Source organism: Mustelus asterias, chromosome 8, assembly GCF_964213995.1.
Source record: "Mustelus asterias chromosome 8, sMusAst1.hap1.1, whole genome shotgun sequence".
Classification (NCBI taxonomy): Eukaryota; Metazoa; Chordata; class Chondrichthyes; order Carcharhiniformes; family Triakidae; genus Mustelus; species Mustelus asterias.
The window spans coordinates 98,526,010-98,546,862 of NC_135808.1; the positions used below are offsets into that span (position 1 = coordinate 98,526,010).

Consider the following 20,853-nt stretch of genomic DNA (forward strand, 5'->3'; position numbering starts at 1 on the left):
CACCAATAGGATCTTTCTTACTGACAATTAGAAATTATAAACAAATCGCCAATTTATAACAATAATACTAATGGAAATTGGTTTGCATATCAGCTTGGCAATACCAATGTTTTTCAGTCAAAGTGGGGACAATTCCATCCTTGCAGTCGAAGTTACGTTTGAGCTTAGCTGTAGGAGTCAAACACATTTTTCGCTGTAAACCTGCCATGTCTCTGACATCATTAAATGCCAACTAAGGACATGCAGACTGAATTGATTTCACAACTGCCACTCTGAATTTAAACACCGTCATATTAAAATTCAGACATTTAAATGCTGATCATTGCTAGTGTTATGAAGTTGCATGAAGGAGGTTAAAAATGTGGCGTTTGACAAATGTAAATATTGAAAAGAAGTGTTAAAACCAAAAGAAGAAAACATATAGCATTGTCTCTTTAAAAAGCATGTGTTTTTTTGTGGATTTTAAACTGCAGCAGCAGGTTTGCAACATTTGTATCCAAAGTAGCAGTCAGGGTTCCAACATAGCAAAACAGGCTTTTGAATTGAACCAATGAGTTTAAAGCAAGCACACAGAGACACAGGGCCAATGGAATTCAAATGTGAGGTTTGTTGACAGCCTCAAGCCAGTCAGATCGCAGGAATACTGTGAGGTAATTCCAGGCATATAAACCCGGACAAGGGGAGATAACTGTCTTTAGTCGGAAGGAGGAAGAGGTGAGGCTCTCGTATAGAATCCTGCAGTTTAATATATATATCTTCAGAAGATCACCACCTAAACAGAAAGAGATACCAACACGGAAAGGGTGCCAGACGGAAGCATCAGAAGAAAGTTCATACTTCCAACAGATGCCTGGTATTATACCATTTGAGTGTGACTATATTCCAAAAGGATTTATTTCATTATTCCTGAATGAGTCTTGTAATATTCGAACAGCATTCTATTGGAGAGTTTATTCAGTTTGTTCATTGTTTTAATAAGGTTGTCACCAGTTAAAAATAAAGACCTGTTAATTGTTCATGATAGAGAGCGTCAGATCCTGCTTTAATTTACCAAAACCAGTAGCTTCCTACTATCTCACACACATTCGTGTAAGATTACAAGGTGAGGTATACCCATTTGGATGGTTCCAAAATCGTGCAGAGGGAAAAATCACCTCTGCATTGTAACACGCGACCAAGGCTTTTGCCATCCTGATGATCTTAATGTGCTAACTATTGGGCTTGTTTTTGATAGATTCTATGTTTATCATGTTGATATTTTGGGCATAACATTTTTTATTTATCTTGCTGCATCTCCCTGGTTTCCCATTCTTTCTGCCAAGAAATAGTGGAATGAAAAAAAATATTGAAGTATGGGCGGCACGGTAGCACAGTGGTTAGCACTGCTGCCTCACAACACCAGGGACTGGGGTTCAATTCCAGCCTCGGGTCACTGTCTGTGTGGAGTTTGCACATTCTCCCCATGTCTATGAGGGTTTTCTCGGGGTGCTCCAGTTTCCTCCCATAGTCCAAAGATGTGCAGATTAGGTTGATTGGTCATGATAAATTGACCTTAGTGTCAGGGGATTAGCTGAGTAAATATGTGGGGTTACGGGAATAGGGCCTGGGTCGGATTGTGGATGGTGCAGAACTCGATGGGCTGAATGGCCTCCTTCTGCACTGTAGGGATTCTATGATTTCAACTCTGTTTTTAGTTCATTTTAAAAGGGAAAATATTTTATTTAAGTAGTTCCTTCCTGCCCTAATGCAGCCCAACTAAGAGTGCATAACTTCTGGTTTAAGATCAGAGGCTTCTAGCTAGCTGTTGGGAGTGATATTAATCTCGAGAGTGCCACAGATATATTAACTATTCCAGGGAACAGGTAACCCAGCATACATTAAGAAAACATTGTACTGACTAGGATTTTTGTACTGTATTCAGCAATGTTTTAAAACCCAATGGCAGATTATTTCCACTCTGTATCTATCTACTGGCGTAAAATACTCTTGGAATAATGTTCTGAAACCCAACTCCAATTCATCAGTTATCTTTCCTTCAATCTTGAACTTTTTTTTAGAAATGTAATTCTCTGCAATTGGGCACATTATCAATAAATGTCTATTCAGGAAATCTATCAAAAACACAAGGATCAACGTTGACTTTAGTTAACATTTCTACAAGTGTGAATAAGAGATCTTAAAATTAATGCACAATGTGATTTTCAACCAGTTCAACGGAGCTGGTTTTGAATAGCGAAGGCACTGGGTTAACAACTTCCTCATCCCATCCCCCACCCCCCCTTCCTACTTTGCATCAGTAAATAACAAAATAGAAAGGCTAAAATGAAGAACAGGAACAAAATGTGCTCAGTACAAACCACTGAAAATATTGCCGGAGGCAGACAACTTTGATCTTAGCTGGAGCAAGCTGGAACTCAACTGACGTTGCTTTTAATTTCCAATAGATGCTGCCTAATATTTGCATGACTCAGTGTACTTACGTCTTCAGCTTTTATTATCATTGAATAATGGTTCGAAATATTCCACATGTACAAAGTGTATTGCAACAGACAAAAACCACTTTATCCCACTGTCAAACAGGCCTGTAATTATCAGAACTGTACAAGAAAGCTACATTAGGGAGATCCTCATATTAGCCAATTCTTTATTATGTTAAAGTAGCCAGACCAGCATTACTAGTGCTGGATTGAACATTTTTCATGAGCGCAAGGATGTTAAAAATGCCACTGGTTTGCTGTCTGAATCAGTGGATCAAATTGCAACTATTATCCGCAGTACAATTATAGAGTACTTTATTCAAAGGTTTCCATTATGCAACACCTAATCTATCCAGATAATGCTTAAAAAAGATTTTCATTCTTGAGCAATTAAAATAGTCCATGAATCTTTATTTTACTTGTGTGAACAATGTTTGAATCCAAATCTCAGGCAGGAAACAAGATGCTGCATACACCTAAAAGCAAGACCCAGTTTCTAGGAGTCCTGGGGAGCAGCTGGGTGAGGAGGAAAGAGAAAGTATCTGTTTTTCTCAGACAAGTACCACATGCAGAGTTTCCCTCACCTTGGACCACGAGTTTTCTTTACACAGTAAATCCGCATAGAAATATGCCATTTTCCACTGACGTTTGAAAGTAAAGCACCACATTAGCTCCCAGTAGCACATATGATGAAACTGCTTCCAGTGTTGCTGGGCCTCACAGCACTCCTCAAAGCGTAGAATAGCCTAGAGTATTTTTGAACACAAGTGTAAATAAATTGATCAAAATGAAGATTGACTTGAATTTGAGATAAATTTGAAATTCAGATATTCTGCATTATATTTCCTATATTAAAATGCTTTTTCTTTGCTCAAAATATATAGTTCCTCATTAAAGAACCAGGTATTAAATACCTGTTAGTAAACGCAGAGAAAGAAAAAACCTTTTTATGAATTGAGTGATTAGGGTCTGGAATGTGTTACCTGAAAGTGTGGCCAAGGCAGTTTCAAAGACACCCTCAAAAGAGAATTAGATAATTATCTAAAGAGAAAGATTAGCAGTGCAGTGTGGGAAAAGGTGGGGAGTTAGCCACCACATGATGGGCTGAATAGTCTCCTTGTTTTGTAAACATTGTATGATTCTATGGAAAGGGACTATTTTAACACTTTTCCCTTCACCCAACAGAAATGTTGGGACAGGGCAATTAAAATTGTTATGGGGGAGGACTTGGAATGTCCATCATCCATTCTCATCTCATTCATGGAATCATAGAATCCCCACAATGCAGGAGGAGGCCATTCGGCCCATCGAGCCTGCACCGATCAGCAATCCCACCAATCCCCATAACCCCATGCATTTAACCCACTAATCCCCCTGACACTAAGGAACAATTCTGCATGGCCAATCAACCTAACCGGTACATCTTTGGAGTGTGGAAGTAAACCAGAGCACCCGGAGGAAACCCACGTAGACACGGGGAGAACGTACAGACTCCACACAGTCACCCGAGGCCGGAATTGAACCCAGGTCCCTGACGCCGTGAAGCAGCAGTACTAACCACTGTGCCATTTGCTTAGTTTCCACACTAAAGGTCTCTCAGCCAGAGAAGCAGGAGCCTAATTTGAATGGAAAATTGTTTTCCAATTATGGTTTTCAGATGAAGAAAGACAGATGAATTCACATGTCCTCAAGTAATATATTCAGCTACATTAAAGACAAGATAAGGCAAAACATCCCAATCTACTGAGGCCAGTTTATCATGTGCTCACATATTCAAATAAATATGCTATACAAAGTAAAACGGATGCTGTGTTATGTCACTGTTGCTCCACTTCAGAGAGCGCCAGAGCAATAGCACAATAATGTTTTCAATTAAAAATGCCACAATTGCACCTCTGGTACTGTTGAAAGAACACGAACGTTGCAAAACAGAATAATACCGCAGTTCTAATGATAATACAGTTTCAAGTTTTATAAATTAGTCAAATCAAGATTGTTGAATAAGACTGCATTGTTAAGGCCATTAATAGTTCCATTTAACAACTCACGGTAATTTCTATCTTTACATTACTCCCATGTAGTCAAAATGAGATTTTGTCCATTTCATGCCTTTACTTACTGCATCAATATTTCCTCTGATTTCTTCAATTCTTCCTGCAAAAAATAAAAAGATGGCACCCTGTAGGAACACAGAGAATTTCAAATTAAAATCCATGTGTTACCATTTGATAGCAATGTTTAAAATAAACATATTTATAAATCTTTCGTAAAGTACCTTTGGATACCGTTTAAGAAAGGGTAGTAGTAGTTGCTCTGCATCATCAACATCACCTTCTCCTGTCCCTGTTCAGGATTGCAAATTCAATTCAAGTCAGGATATTAAAGTTATCCAAGTTATCATAACAATGACAACATTTGTTAAAATCACAATATTTCTTAATTTGAAAGCAGGGCTGAAATGGAAACATGTTAGTACATAATCAGCTGTCACGTTATTTTTTATTTTTAAAGGTCTCCCATACTCCTGCTCTCTGCTGACCATCCTTTAACTTTAATTTAATATTCAAGGGTAACTGTAGAAGTCTAACAGCCAAAATTAAAAGTTCAGTATACTTTTCCTCAGACACTTAAAGTGGTCCTGTACGACTTCCTAATTCATATTTTGTAAAACAGCGGAATTCATTCTGTATTTACTACAATAAAACCAAAAAAACACCTTGGCCACAAAATTCACTTCCACAGGTCTCTGGAGCCACTGCTATGAAGCCGGAGAAGCTGAAAATAGTAAGTGCCTACCAGGGCACAAGCAAAGGCTTGTGTGTGTGCTGAAAGGACGCAGTGGGCCAACAGTGATGTCAGCTAGTCTTTTCATGCAGCTGACTGTGAATTCAGCTGCATGAGGAACCCGAGGACAGGAAACCGTACTGGAAACTCAAAGTCTCCCACTCTATTAACATGCAGTTCATGTGTGACCATGCACTAACATGAAGTCAGTGAATGCTTGCTATCTTGGCATCAGCCTCAATGCTTCCAGCCTGAGGTAGTCAGCCGTTCTCACCATCTTTATGCCATCATGGCAAACCTGATTTCAGTCTATCCAGCAGGAATAGACCCCGCCCCCTAGTTTTTAATGATATTCACGCAGGTGGCCTCTGCAGTGCACAGAGTGTGGGAGATACTTCTCTGAACTCCCACTGAAAAAACAACAGCATGAATTTTCACGCAAATTCAACACTTCGAATTTTTTTGGGCGAATTCCGGCCTTTATGTCTAAACATGCAAATAAAAAATTTTCATTACATTATTTTAATAAATCCAGAACCATAAAATTGATGGGATCATGCGTCTAGCTCTCCAAAAACCTTGATTTAATTTTCTGTTCACTGATGTGTGTATATCAGAGCTGTACACAGGACTATGTAATGACATCACTTTCTGCATGAGTCATCATGCTTCCCAGTATCTGAAAAAATGGCTACATATTTATACAGAGTCACATGAAGATTTCTGCTTCATCATATGACTGTCACACACAAATGTCCTTGATTTACATTTTATCCTTGTATACACTTGAAGTTTCTTGTGTTTGGATTGTTGGTTGTGTGCAAAAGCCACTGATTTCCACAGTACAAGGACATAAACAGATATCCACAATGAGGCAATTGATAATATGCACACTGCAATACCTTAGAAATATACAAAAAAAAGGAGGCACAGCATTTGGATCCCAAAACCAGGGAGGCAACATACCTTCCACCATTCACCATCTTGGATTCTGCGGCCTCAGAAGCATCTGTCTGTTCCCCTGATCATAGAAACTCCCATCATTATTGCTTTCCCAAAGTTCCTCCTGCCCCCTGTACAGGTGAGATGCCTACATGCCATGTACATAGCTCTCTCTGTATGCACTCCCCAAAGGAATGATCATTCTCATTAGTATTTAGAACGGAGTACTAGTTGGCATTCCTGCACTACCCTCCTCACCCATCTCCACTCTCGATTGCACAACTTTATGCTGTGGAGTCGCCACATTCAGAAATATACTATCCACATAACTCTCAACCTCATAGATGCCCCAGGGTGACACCAGCTGCTACACAAGCTCCAAAGCCCAAAGCTCAAGCTCCTCCAGCTGATGAGACTTCCAGGACATGTGATTGTCCAGGACATGAGAGGAATCCTGAAGTTCCCACATGGAACAGGATGTTCATCATGTGCATCAAGTGAGGCTGAGGTGCGCTGCCATGTTTTCATTTTGACTCTTTACTGACTCAACTGAAGATTTATATATAAATAATCACCAACCATCTGCTTCTCTTGTGCTGATATCACTTTATTGTATAGGCAAGTAAACAAAAGACTTCAACACAATAAATTTAAAATTTACCAAACAGAGAAACAAACTGTGCGGGTTAGGTTGATTGGCCAGGTTAAAAATTGCCCCTTAGAGTCCTGGGATGCGTAGGTTAGAGGGATTAGCGGGTAAATATGTGGGGGTAGGGCCTGGGTGGGATTGTGGTCGGTGCAGACTCGATGGGCCGAATGGCCTCCTTCTGCACTGTAGGGTTTCTATGATTTCTATGAAACTAAGTAATTCATTAAACTTCTTTGTTTAACCCACTGTCCTCAATTAGAGAAATAAAGACAACGATAATAGATACCTATCCAGCACCTACCTGTTACCTGGTGATCTCAATCCGTGATTTGTTTTGTTGAATATATACTGCTGCTGCTCAGCATCATGCTGTGTGCATCCAGAACCCTGTCTCTCAATCTATTTACCACTGCAGTCTCTGTTCCTTCTGCAGCTGCTACTCCGGCCCATGCTCTATGCAACCCCTTTGCATCAATCTTGCAGGTGGCTTTGATGAGCTTATTGCTCCTATTCAGTGCTAGCGCAGTGGCTACGTCATGGCTGGGACTTTCAGTGGAGGAGACTGCAGATGGTCTCACAACCTTGAGTAATTCTGAACCTTAAAGTTCTGGATTTGTACCACATAATGTTGGCACGGACAGGAGCTGTTTGGGCTGACTAGCTGACAAGTAACATTCAAAGGCACCTTCTGAGCGACAGCAGTGGGACCTTGAATGCTGTCATCATAGTGCCACCGGTACTCCCCTGTCAGCAATCCCAGTAATCTGCTGGGAGGCTGCTGGACTGCAGCGAGAGCCTGCACACCATGCACACCAGTTTGAGCATCTGAGACCCACAGCCTTGATGTAGGCAGTCTGGATCTGCATGGCACCAAACATGGATGTCATGATCTCAGTTTGTGCTTCCACTTAGCACTGCAATGCTGACTGGCTTCTGCCTGGACTAAAATGGAAGCTGAGACTTTTGGCCACCAAATGCTGCATCATGGATGAGACAACAAATCCTATCACTACTGCCACACTAGAAAGAATTAGCTCCAAGCTGTGTGCAAAGCCCGTGCCAAGCAGAGCTGAGCTGCTCCATGCTCCTTGACAGTAACAACAGACTGCCTGGCAGGCCGGCCAATGCACCAATCATCTCGATGTGCATGTTCTTCAGGGTTCTCCTGTACGCCACTCCATCAAATTTCTCACCTGACTGCTCTGCAGTAGAAAGGACCTGCAATCTCTCTCAACAGTACATGAACTGTCTTTTCACCCTGGCTGCAGCCACTTGTGCCTGATGATTCACTACCTGCAGACCTCAATTCTACACTCCTATTTCTTATGTTCTTATGTTCCTAGGTCAATGAGAGCAAGATGAAACATTTCAGAGATCTGGCCAAGTTTGAGCTAATGAAGGATGGGGATGTTAAGCCATTGATAACTGGAAGTTAGCAAGTAATTAAAATGTGTACAAGTTTCCAGTGGCTAAGATATTGCTAGAGATGGACAACATTACAAAGATTGCAGTTAATGTTCATAATACACAATGAAACAATTCACCACCAGAATAAAATCAGTAGCCTCAAAATGCTTTGAGCAAACATAATTGGTTCATAGAATCCTATTTGATATTTTCTATTTCTCATTCTCTAGTAATTATAAAACGCAGTCAGAAAATACACTTTAAACAATGAATAGACATTTTGCTCTGTAACAGCTCATTTAATTATGTTGTTAGAATCATTGGAACCTCTTTCCTCTTAGGCTGCAGTTACACATGATATGATTTAGAGATAACTTCAAGCCTTCCTTTGTAACTAAACACAGAGCTTGGATTATTGGTGACCTAATTTAGGGCCTCATCTGTCAATATCCCCATTTTAAGATCCACAGTAAATTTATCCCACAGTATTTTAAAGTTGGCATATCACAATTCTGAATGAAAACTTAGCTTTGGACTGCATCCTCAATTTTTTTTCTCCATATGCTGCTGTATTTCAGGGTGCAAAAGACCAAATGAATTGAGGAAAATTACAGCAAGGTGTCATCAATGACTCAGCGATAGCACTCTTCCCCGAATCAGAAAGTTGTGGGTTCAGGGCTTGCTCCAGGAGTCGAGTACAACACTGAAGACTCACATTACAGTCCTGAGTGCTGCACTGTCAGAGGTGCTGCCTTTCAGAAGAGGCATTAAACTGAGATCCCATTTGCTTTTTCGGTGAAATGAAAAAAAAACTCATGGCACTACTTTAAGGAAAAGCAGGGGAGTTATCTCCAGTGTCCTGACCAATTGCAAAAAAAAAACCCCATAACAAATAAAAGCAGTAGTAGACCATTCAGCTCTCCGAGCCTGCTCCACCATTCATTTTGATCATTGCTGATCATCAAATTCAATGTCCTGACCCCGCCTTGCCCCCATATCCCTTCATCCCTTTAGCCCCAAGAGCTACATCTAATTTCTTCTTGAAATCACAACATTTTAGCCTCATTAGCAAATTCCACAGATTAGCTGCTCATTTGTCACATTGCTGTTTGTGGGATCTCGTGTATGAATTGTGGTTCCTTCATTACAGCACTTTTTCCAAAACTTCCGTTGGCTGTGAACTGCTTTGGGACATTGGTGGTCATGAAAGGCATTACTTTTAAACTTATTTAAATGCAAGTGTTTCAAGTCTCCTTCATTAAGGAATGAGGAAGAAAAATTGAATTTGCATCAACATATTAAATCATATCCTTAGCACATGCCACAGCATTACACAACCAATGGATTATTTTCAAAGTTAAATCACTGTTGGTATGTAAGGAAATACACAGCGGTCTTCAGCACAGCAAGGCCCCCACACACAGCAGCAACACTGAAACATTCAGATACTTCACAGTCTTCACAGTTCTGCAGTTTGATATTGGGTAGCATCGTCACGTCTCAGTCAGGAGGCTGTGAATTCAAGCCTGATGTTAGGGATTTGAGTGCATAATCTCAGCTGCAACTTAAATGCCAATACTGTGGGTGAGCTGCATTGATAGAGGAGCTACTTTTAACTTTTGAAAGAATTTCCTTCCACTATTCAGGTAACGTAGGGCAGAATTTCAGGGATGGAGAACAATCGACACCTGCCATCCCGAGAGTCGGTGCCTAACGTGCAATTGCTGATTCTCAAACTCCCACTGCCATTTATCGCTCACTTGAGTGTTGATTGGCAGCGGGCAGGAATTCCCTCTTCCCTTGGTAGGAAATCCTGCCTGTGAGAGCTGTCGGCCAATCAGATTGGTGAACTGCTCTTCAACCCAGCCAAGCACAGCGCTGTAGTAGCCAGAAGCAGTACTGCAATGCTCTGCCTGAGACTAAGTCCTGTGACCTTCAAAAAAGGTAAGTTCTAGGGGTCTCAGGGGCAGGAAGATAGGGGATCCCTAGGGGTACATTGGGAGGTGGGTTCCAGAACTCCAACATGGGGGGAGGGGGGCAGCTGGCAGCATCCCAACTCTGAAGAGGTCTTCACCCGAGACGGGAAAAAATGTAAATGTCACTTTCCCATCCTAGCACACCCGCTCCAGTCAGCTTAAAATGAGGCTGGGGTAAGCAGCCACTTAAGGGCCTTAATAGGTGAATAGATGGTTTCCTAACTGGAGGCCCTGCCCTGTCCATTCAACATTACACATCTGCCTTCTCAACCCCCCCCCCTCCCACAGGCCTGTTAAGTGTGGGCCCTTCCCAAAGGACATGACATGGGAATCTCAGTCTCTCTGGCCGGCAGCTGAGATTCCCGGTGACTCCACTGATTCCACCCATTGTTAAGAAAATTGAAAATTTGTCTCAACTTTTAAAAAGAATCACAGGGACTGACATGTGTGTATTTTAAGTGTAAACAATACTCACCTAATACAAAACTCATGAATGTGTGATAACACAGAAGCAGCATGGTACAAAGCAGAGCCCTGAAGTTTTCAGTGGATGCACCTTCCTGAAGTTGTTCCAAACCATATTCCTGAAGACAAAGTAGCTCATCAGTAAAAGAGATTACATTCTCAGTGCATTGCTGTTTCGTTAAAATGTTTCAAAAATACTTACCATGGTTTTCTGATGTAATATTTCTTACATATTTTACAGAATTTGTTGTTCATCATTCCAAAAATATTGAATTGAACAGTAAAGTCGCCCTAGTCCGAGATGACCACAAGCTGCTTTCCCTTTTGAGGGGGAGAGCTGACTGGTGATGATTTAATCTGAGAATCACCATGCCTCAGGCAAGGGGCAAGGTTGAGAACGTAGGGCCTTCATGGATAATCTCAGCCGATATGGGAACTGAACCCACATCACTGACATTGCTCTGCATCATGAACCAGCCATCCAGACAACTGAACAGTATGGCAACAGTGACTGCACTCTGAATGCAATTCATTGGCTGTAAACCATTTTGAGACGACCTGAGATTGTTAAAATGTGAGCCAATCTTGATTTTTGAATGAGCCTGCACTAGTTGTCCAACACAAATTATTATATATTGATAATCTTAAGCAACTGAGCAGCCTTGAGACTGATTTTTGAAAAGGCACAGTGATGTGATCTGGTCACAGCTTAAATATGGTGCCATCTATTTTACTCAACAACAGAGCTCAGGAGAGTAATAGAAGCCCTGATGCTTTTCCTGTGTCCTGTGATATTCATTAATTTACAACAATTCAACTTAGTTTGCAGAGGTCCGTGTTAAATTTGAGATTTTCGTAGTCCTTCAACACAATGTGTTAATCCAGATACAAGAGATTAAATATATTCTCCTCTTCAGTTCTGAAGACAAGTCACGTTGGACTCAAACGTTAACTCTGTTTCTCTTTCCATAGCTGCTGCTAGATCTGCTTGTTCCTGCACTTTGTTTTTATTTCAGATTTCCAGCATCCGCAGTATTTAGATTTTATTTAGATTTAACTCAATGTTTTAGTTAAAATACTATGAATACGACATGTTTATATATTTTTTTACCAATATGCAATGGGCATCATTATTAAACCCATCAAGTGCAGCTTTACAACGCTTTTCCATCTCATGTCTGCATTTAACATTGTTGTGTGTGTGTGTGTGTGTGTGTGTGTGTGTGAGAGAGAGAGAATATTTATCAAGTGTGCTCATAAATCAGTGCATCAGGAATACAATAATCCCAACATTCACATTTAAATCCTTTACTGCTATCTCTTGATATGAGCTGGCTGATGGAAAATTCATGAAAACGTTGTTAATGTAAAACGTTTTTAATTGGATTACTCGACAGATCAGACAGGTAACAGTCATACGGAGATCTGGCAACTTGTAATAATGTTTATCAACAAAGAGCCAAATGTCTTTATTTGGCTCTTCCTTCAATTAAAATCCATCTTTTTTGATTGCATTTATTTGCCTTGCCTTAGAGATCAGGATGCTCGCACTGAGGCAGAAATTGCGCTAACGGTGGAAGCCTCACTCTACTGGAGTCCAGGCTGTACCCATGCATCTCATTGGATCACCCTGCCAACCATGTTGAATCTAACATCAGAGCAGAAGCCTGAAGAACTCTGGGAATTGTAGTCAATTCTACCCTGTCCTGATCTGATCAGATCAAAGCCCCCGAAAATCCATTTGATTTACAATTACCTTGCTTCCATCTCCTCCCACTACCCTGGCATTGATTTATTTGCTTGTGCCCAGGCCCCTGTTGGCAACAGGCCCCGGTGTTTTGCTTCTTGTGCATCCTGCTCTCACAGGCCCTGTTCAATAAGTGTCGTTAACAAGTTAACCATCAAATGTCACAAGGACAACCCACAGATGAACCCTGATTAAGTTAATTTGTAAACTGTGATTGCTTTTCAACTTTCCCATACTATACGTTGATTGAACAATGAGGTCTTAGAATTCACAGGACAAATTTTTTGAAAAATATTTAAAGGATTAAATGTCACAGACGTACATATTAGAGACAGACATTAGCAAATCATTAAATGGAAAAGCAGCTGACTATAAGCAAATAAGCGGAATTATCACTGATCTTGTGCCTTTCATTAAATTATTTTGAGCTGAAAAAAAAAAGTTGTGTGTGCAATATAACAACTCCATTTCAAGTTGTGTATATTGGTGTCAAAATGCATGTCAATACTAAACTCATCCTTATATAGCGATCCTGGAATAACTATTGTTACTTGGGGGTGTACAAGATAACTTATGCTTTGTCCTATATTTCGGAGTGATTGGCCGTTGTATTGGGATAGTATCAATGGTTACTCAATCTCACATCCACCTTTTCTACCCTGATAATCAAAACTATGAAAGAAACAGTTGATTAAGTGTTTTTTTATGCCATATCATTTACATTTTTCACTTCGAGTCATAAACAAAAATACCTTATTCTCTGGTACAGGTGTCAGAATTGGAGGGTTAAACAATGAGGATCAATGAGTGAAGCAAGTTTTCCAACAATCAAATTAATGCACCAGCTAGGGGAATTTCTAGGACATTCTAGGGGAATTTCACAGTAACTTCATTGCAGTGTTAATGTAAGCCTTACCTGTGACTAATAAATAAACTTAAACAGCTTTCCAGGTTTAGCAAGTGAAAAGTATTTTTATGGTGTTGGAAAGAAAATGTTTTGAAGTATAGGATGAGATGGTTTGTGGGTGAGATTCAAAAAAGATAGGCAAGTAGGATGGTACACAAACAATGAAGGGGTATGGTTGTTACATCAAGTGGCCTCTGCCTGTATCTAGAAATTCTTGTTTTTAACTTTATATTGGAACTTGTAAATAGTAGGGTTCAATTTCTGGCTGAGAAAGTATTCCACAGGCAAGATAAGTAGTTTGTTAAGCTTCATTGCATATACTGAACTGGAAAAGTAATGTTACCCCGCAAAGTGGAAAAACTAATTCCTTCCTCGGGATCTCAGAATATTTATTCTTACCTTGTTTCCAGAAAATCCAACAAATTCTAAAAGTCGGAGAATCCTTGTTGGCAACAGGGATATCGTCTTGAAGGTTAAGGAAAGAAAAAAAATATTTACGAACATTTCCATTGATCAACTGATATTCAGTAATCAGCAAAAAAAAATGAATGGGAAGAATTATGATAAAGTCAAAGACTGACAAGAATCACATACATTCCAATTTTGTAAGTTGGTAATAAATAGGGTTTTGCTGGTCCATGGTATATGCTGCGAAGATGGGAAACTCTAAATTTTGCAACAGGAATCCTTCTCCCCAATTTGAATTGACAACATGTGATAAATTCATCCAGAGATCCTGCCCTTCAGCACAACTGACCAAGCAACAGAAAAATCATCAACTTGATAGGTTAATTCCGTTTCTCTCTCTACAGATGCTGTCAGACCTGTTGAATATTTACAGCATTTTCTTGTTTTTATTCAGATTTCCTGCATTTGCAATATTTTGGTTTTGAACAGGATTTTTTTGTTTAAGATGGTTATCTATCAACATTAGAATTTCCTGCACTAAAATAAGAGTAAAGCCTTATTTCTTTTAAAATTAGTTTAAAGAAGAAAAATGTTTATAACAACAGCCTTATTAGGAATTTCCTCTTTCAAATCAAACTGATTTCAATATTATTTTGTGCCGTGACAAAAGAATCCCTTCATGCTTCAGGCTTTGACTCAGAACCACCATCATTGCGAGCTCACAACTCCACCAAACCTCTGATCTCAGCCAGGTTTGATTGGAATTCTGTACAGGGCGTTGTAAAATAATCTGCAAGATTGTGGGATTTTGCAATACTCGACAAAGGCCAATTTCACCCCTGGTCATCTCCAGGTTGACCTTTCATTTCTCAGTTGTTACTGACAGTCGCAACATTAACAAAAGGTGCAGTTTGTCTGCTCTTCAATAGAGAATAGTGGGAGGAGAGCTAAAACAACTGTATAATCTACCTGAGGCAGAGAGGAAGGGGGTGAAGGTAAACAAATTAATAATGATAACGCATATGTTTTTACTCACTAGGTTAAAAGCCCCAATTCCGAGTTGAACACCTCCTTCGAAATGGCTGTAGTTCTCTCCTTTTGTGTAGTTGGATGACTGCACAATATTAAGTAGTTCCCTTTTAGAAACGAAACAAAGTGATTAGAGCACAGAGCTGAAGAAAATAACTTTTTTTTTTAAAGGACTGAAAACAACACAATAATCAAATACTTCCCACTGTTAAATGCTCATCTTTAAAATTTATATTGATTTTTTTCCAGATTTAATGTTGTAATTATTTGCATTGACAAGGCTCATCATTGCACATTTTAGAATAACGTCAGCCTGGAGATTCCCTTCACCAAGGCCTCTAGACTGAGCAGAGGATGTTTGCCTGTTTAATCAAAACCGTCACATTTCAAGATTAGGAGAAATTTCATATTCAGATTGCTGAGTAATTAGAGCCAGGCAAAAAGCCAAAACTCTCACAATATCTGACATGTATACTAAGTCCATAACTGGAATATTGGATAAAGAAATGAAAGAAATGAAAATATTCAAGTTTAAGACAATGGAGGGAGTTGTTAGCACATTTACAATAGTTTGAGCTGTCAATTTTGGATTGTTTTTGTATTAATGCTTTTCCGCAGAGATCTTTTTTGCAAGTAATCTGCAAGCTTTATAAGCCCAAATGTCCAGTTTATCTGTCACATTTAAGAGGACAAAGGGTCATCCAGACATTAGCTCTGTTCTCTCTCCACAGATGCTATCAGAGCTGCTGAGATTTTACAGTATTTTCTGTTTTTGTTTCATGTTCTGCAGTAATTATTAGCTTTTACATTTAAGGGGATGCCTGGGAGGTCATCACTCCAGCACATCTCCATACAGGCTGTATAAATCGGAAGCTGAATAGTTAGATCGGAACTGGAGAGGGTCATTCAGCTCCTCAAGCCTACCCCACTTTTTAATACCATGACTGATCTGTACCTCAACTCCATTTAGCTGCCTTAGCTCCATATCCCTTAACAAAAATCTATTGATCCCCATCCTGGCATCCACAGCCTTTGAGGGGAGAAAACTCCAGAACCTCTGAGTGGCATGGATCCAATTTTAAGATTCTATCCTTCATTTCTGATTCCCATCCCCTTGTACTTGATTCAATCTCAACAGATGATCTGAAGGTCAGGAACTATAATCGGAATAATCAATCATACAGTCACCATACCTTTTAATTGGTTCTATTAGTTATTCTTACAGTGACAAAACATTAAAATTAAAATTATGACACACCAGAGTTCAGCCCAACTTACTTGTATGTCTGGTAACTGTTTCGTATTTTGATGCTGCCTTTGATAAAGCTAATCATGTTCTCATCCTGTAAAGAAAATGTTAATTGAAGTGAATTTGAAGTATTGTACATGATATGGTTGTTAAGAAAGGCTACGACCTGGTTTGACTTCTTAATCTGGAGAACAAAAATGACTTTTGTTTTGAACAGTGGAAGACATTGTGCATTGAGGAAAGATCAGTAAGCAGCAGCATTAGAAACCTCAAGGAGGATATTTCTAGAAATACATGTTATAGAGCTTACCAATAACACAAAAACAAAACAACAAAACTACTGAGTGCGGGCAATCAACAGTCTCTGCACCATTTCAGTGGCAAAGAACTGATAAATGAATTTTAGAGAGAGTCAGTGTAAGGCCATGGACATTGAAACAACAAATAGGACAATGTGTCAGAATTTATCCCTCAAATGTTCTAAGTCTCCTCACCGAATATCCAACTGCATTTGAGCACCTATCAAGTAATCTCTGGCCTGGATTTTCATCCTGGAGGAAGGTATGGGGAAGTTGGGAGAATTCCCGACTCAGCCAGCCTAACAAGGCAGAGTCTTCATTGCTGGGAGCCGGGTGTGAACTGGAATCTGGTAATTCATCCTGGGAAGAAGTGCGAAGGCAGCCACAGGGGCTGCCAGGTGCTGAGGCAGGTTGTTTAAAAGGTCTTTATCCAAATGCTCACCCAGCCCCTCAAGGCTGTCATGTCCCCTATGTCAAGCGCTGTTCTTCTACCCAGTCCCTCAGGCACCTCATTGTGAATTCTTAACGGAGAGCCCAGACATCTATTAGAATAAAAGAACACCTGCTCCCCAAAACAGACTAAGGGAGTGGGTGGATGGCCTGAACTTGGCTTAAGGGGCATGAGGTGGATCTTTTGAATTTACCTTTTAAAGGTCCCTTCCTACACACTGGGGTTCACGAATCCTCTTAAGGAGGCATAAATCACAACTCTTTAAAATCCAGGCCCCGATTCCTTGAAAATTGCACAGGACGAGGACATGTTTCCCCCCACAGTGAAGCTTTCCAGATCGAGAATGTTGGATGTGGGCTTCTGGCAGAAAGCAGCCCGCACCCTTTAAAGGCATTCCTGAAAATTGCATAGCCTGGCAATGGAGTTGGGAATCCTGGAATTGGGATTTTGTTTTAAATCTCGAGTCAACCTGTCTCAGTGAAAATCCAGGCCTCTGTCTCTATTACATCATTGAGATGCTTCTGGTATCTATTCAAAGTAGAATTTTTACCTTTTCCTTCTATTAGCCACTAACCCTATTATCTAGCTTTATTTTAAAATATTGCATTTGCATTATCCTCGTCACTTAATTAATCAGCAAGCTTTTCCCTCAGCTATATCTTACCTTAGGGTGGAGACTGAGCTTTCTCACTGTTTCTTGTGGCTCGCCTATTTTATGTTGCGTATGTGTTGTCTGAACAATTGCTGCATTGATTCACCAATGCCTACCTTGTGTGTATAATGTTTATTTGGAATGTGGGTTGAGTAAATCGATTTTGAAGATTGTATAAGTAAAAGGGGAAGGGATGTTGTGTATGTGGTGTCTGTCGCTTTAAGACAGTACAGCAGAAGTGAGTCACCTGATTTGAGGGACCAATTGGAACCAAGAGTGAGTGATCACACCGGAGAGAGAGAGAAAGAGTCCTCTCTCGGGCATTTTACTTCTGGAACCATGTTGTAAACATGTAGAACTGGGCTCTGCCCTGGGGCAGCCTTTGTGCTGCATAAACCTCCTGCACCAAGTTCCCTTATCAATAAATACCCTTTGTTTTTAATAAAGCCTGAAATCTCTTGACGACACCATAATGGCCACAACATAACACTTTATAATTGGAATAATTGTTACTGTACTTTTATGTACTCTTTCCAATGCACATTACTCTCGTGATATTACAGGTTCATTTTTTTAAAGGTTTGGATAGGAGGGGAACAAAAAATTACCAGACGTTCTTTTGCTGCTGCCAAATAAAGTACTATAAAAGCACAGAATTGGGCGAACTGATAGAACTCCTAGATTGAACGTGGTTGTATGGCATAAACAATATACAGAATAGGACATTTTTCTTAATAAAATGTACAACCAAATTAGCCAAAATCCCAGACTTTTTAAACATTTTCAAATCAGTCCAATTTTTAAAATTCTGAGTCAGGCCTATTCATAAGAAATCTTCACATGGCTAATGCTATTCACGGGCTGTTGTTCTTGTTCACAGTGTATATGTATTCCGAATGGGAGAAAGAACTCAAGCGAAGGCGAAGCCTCAGTGGCTATCGAGAGTATCTGAAGAAAGTGACACCCTCAAAAAACAAGTGTTTCCACATGCCAGAGATTCAATAGCTGTAGATCTGGCAGATTGTTCTTTCAGTTAGCTCCGAAGGCAGGGCGGGATTTTCCAGCCGCACGTGCCCCAAGTCTGGAAAATCCCACCCGAGGTCAACGGACATTGACCCGGTGTCCCGCCTGCTACGGTTCCCGTGGCAGGTGGGATGAGAAAATTCCGCTCAGTGTAGCAGAGATTCAAGGAATCAAGGATTGGTCCTTTGAATGACTTCTCACTTGTGAAAATAAAGAAATTGCTGTTCAGCTAAACAAATACTTTGCATTTACTTTCCCTAACAAAGATGATGCCACAGGACAGGTCATTCAGCAAAGGTTGTTTAAATGCAAGCAACAGTAACCCCCCCCCCCACCTCACAGAAGAGATTTTAGCAAAAAATTAAAATTGATCATGTTGCAGGACAAAATAACACACTTCCTAAATCGTTCAAGGATATTGAGGAATTTACGTTTTAGCTCATTGCTTCCCGAGAACTAAATCTCACCTCTTAAAGAGAAAAAAAATGGACCCTGAAAATTATAAGCAGTTGAAATGGTGGCAGGGAAACTATTGGACAAAATTTTGTATGAAATGATAAATGATCACTTGGAAAATGTGGTAGAATCGCAGAATCAGTGAATCTCTACAGTATGATGATTAGTAATGCCAAACATTTACGAAGCATAGATCCTGCCACTACACTAACTTGGTGAAGGATACGGAATCTCTGAAGAACGTGCAGAGGCAAGCAAACAAGTTGATGTCAAATTTAGAACCCTTAAGTATGAGAATAGGCTATGGGAATTAGGGTGATCTATTTGACAGAAAAGCAGGCTTAGATGTGACTGAGATTTCATAAAACAATGCAGTTTATTTACAAGATTATTTGCAATGGATAGGGATGAAAGGGCTAAAGGTCATGTTATAGAATTCATGATGTGGAGATGCCGGCGTTGGACTGGGGTAAACACAGTAAGAAGTTTAACAACACCAGGTTAAAGTCTAACAGGTTTATTTGGTCGCCAAAGCCACTAGCTTTCGGAGCCTTAAGCTCCTTCTTCAGGTGAGTGGGAATTCTGTTCACAAACAGGGCATATAAAAGTGTCTTTATATGCCCTGTTTGTGAACAGAATTCCCACTCACGTGAAGAAGGAGCTTAAGGCTCCGAAAGCTTGTGGCTTTTGCTACCAAATAAACCTGTTGGACTTTAACCTGGTGTTGTTAAACTTCTTAGTATAGAATTCATAGGCAGAGAGCTTAGATTCTAAGATGCATTTTTTTTTTTTACAGAGTGTTACTGGAAGAAATAAAACAAGTGGTAAATATATTACTGCTACGGATTTTTAAAAGGGAACCTGACAAGTTCCTAAAAAAAAAAAAGAGGATTTACATTTCTGGGAGTTTAAATGATTAGTTAGCTCCACCTTCTCCTGGAACTGGCTTGATTAACTTCAGGGACAGAGAAGGAATTTCTTAATTTTTCTTGAATTTTTGCCATTTATTTCTCCCTTTCTTTCTGCATGCTGCAGGGTGATTGATCAGTGCGCAAGATTATGTAGTTTACTGGACAAGGCAAATTTGATGGTCCCAAATTGTGTTTCCTGATCCTTCATTTTGTACTTTCAAATGTGTTTTAACGGAGGAATAGATATACAGTTTAAGGATCAATTTAATTACAGGGAATGGTTCTGTAAAGATAAGAAAACAACTTTAACTGAAATACATAATTTCAGCGATTATACATGACTTAATATGAATTGATTTGCAAGTAAGAATGACAACTTTCCAATTCCCCAGACCAAAATACTGTTACCTGTAAGAAAGTGAGAGCAGCCCTCTGCAACAAACACTCAGCATAGCAGACTTCAGCATGCATCTCCTCTGTGTGCAGATCAAACATTTTGTTACTAAAATGCTGCAATACAACTTTATTCTTACTTTTTTTGAAGAAGGCTTAACACTTAATTTCAGACATGTTAACATATTCAGAAGTTAAATCACGGTTTATTTAATAAATTCTAATGAAAGAAACTTTAAAAATTAAGAATTGATACATTGACATGCATTTCATTTCAACCATTTGTGGATATAAAGTGAAAAATTACAAAGCAAAAAATTACTGTTTCAATTGTACTTCTCTCTCCAGACACCTTGCCTTAAAAGGGTGTTGGCGACCAGGGACTTCTTTGGCCCATGGTTATACTTGGTCATATACATGATGTGAGGGGAGGGCGAGCGAGGGGTGGGGGAGGGCGAGCGAGGGGTGGGGGAGGGCGAGCGAGGGGTGGGGGAGGGCGAGCGAGGGGTGGGGGAGGGCGAGCGAGGGGTGGGGGAGGGCGAGCGAGGGGTGGGGGAGGGCGAGCGAGGGGTGGGGGAGGGCGAGCGAGGGGTGGGGGAGGGCGAGCGAGGGGTGGGGGAGGGCGAGC

The 20,853-nt window shown here is 40.2% G+C and overlaps 1 protein-coding gene across 2 annotated transcripts in view; it reads right to left on the bottom strand.

The window, feature by feature from the left end:
- The window catches only part of ttc39a (tetratricopeptide repeat domain 39A), a 92,092-nt gene that overhangs the window by 22,820 nt on the left and 48,419 nt on the right, over positions 1-20,853 (bottom strand). For both annotated transcript variants that reach the window (XM_078218552.1, XM_078218554.1), the window contains exons 5-12: positions 20,241-20,308; positions 16,070-16,134; positions 14,799-14,898; positions 13,754-13,819; positions 10,711-10,819; positions 4,753-4,820; positions 4,597-4,656; positions 3,062-3,223 (exon numbers count right to left, since the gene is read on the bottom strand). In XM_078218552.1, the coding sequence (XP_078074678.1) occupies positions 3,062-3,223; positions 4,597-4,656; positions 4,753-4,820; positions 10,711-10,819; positions 13,754-13,819; positions 14,799-14,898; positions 16,070-16,134; positions 20,241-20,308 (698 nt within the window). The remainder of the gene's footprint in view (positions 1-3,061; positions 3,224-4,596; positions 4,657-4,752; positions 4,821-10,710; positions 10,820-13,753; positions 13,820-14,798; positions 14,899-16,069; positions 16,135-20,240; positions 20,309-20,853) is intronic.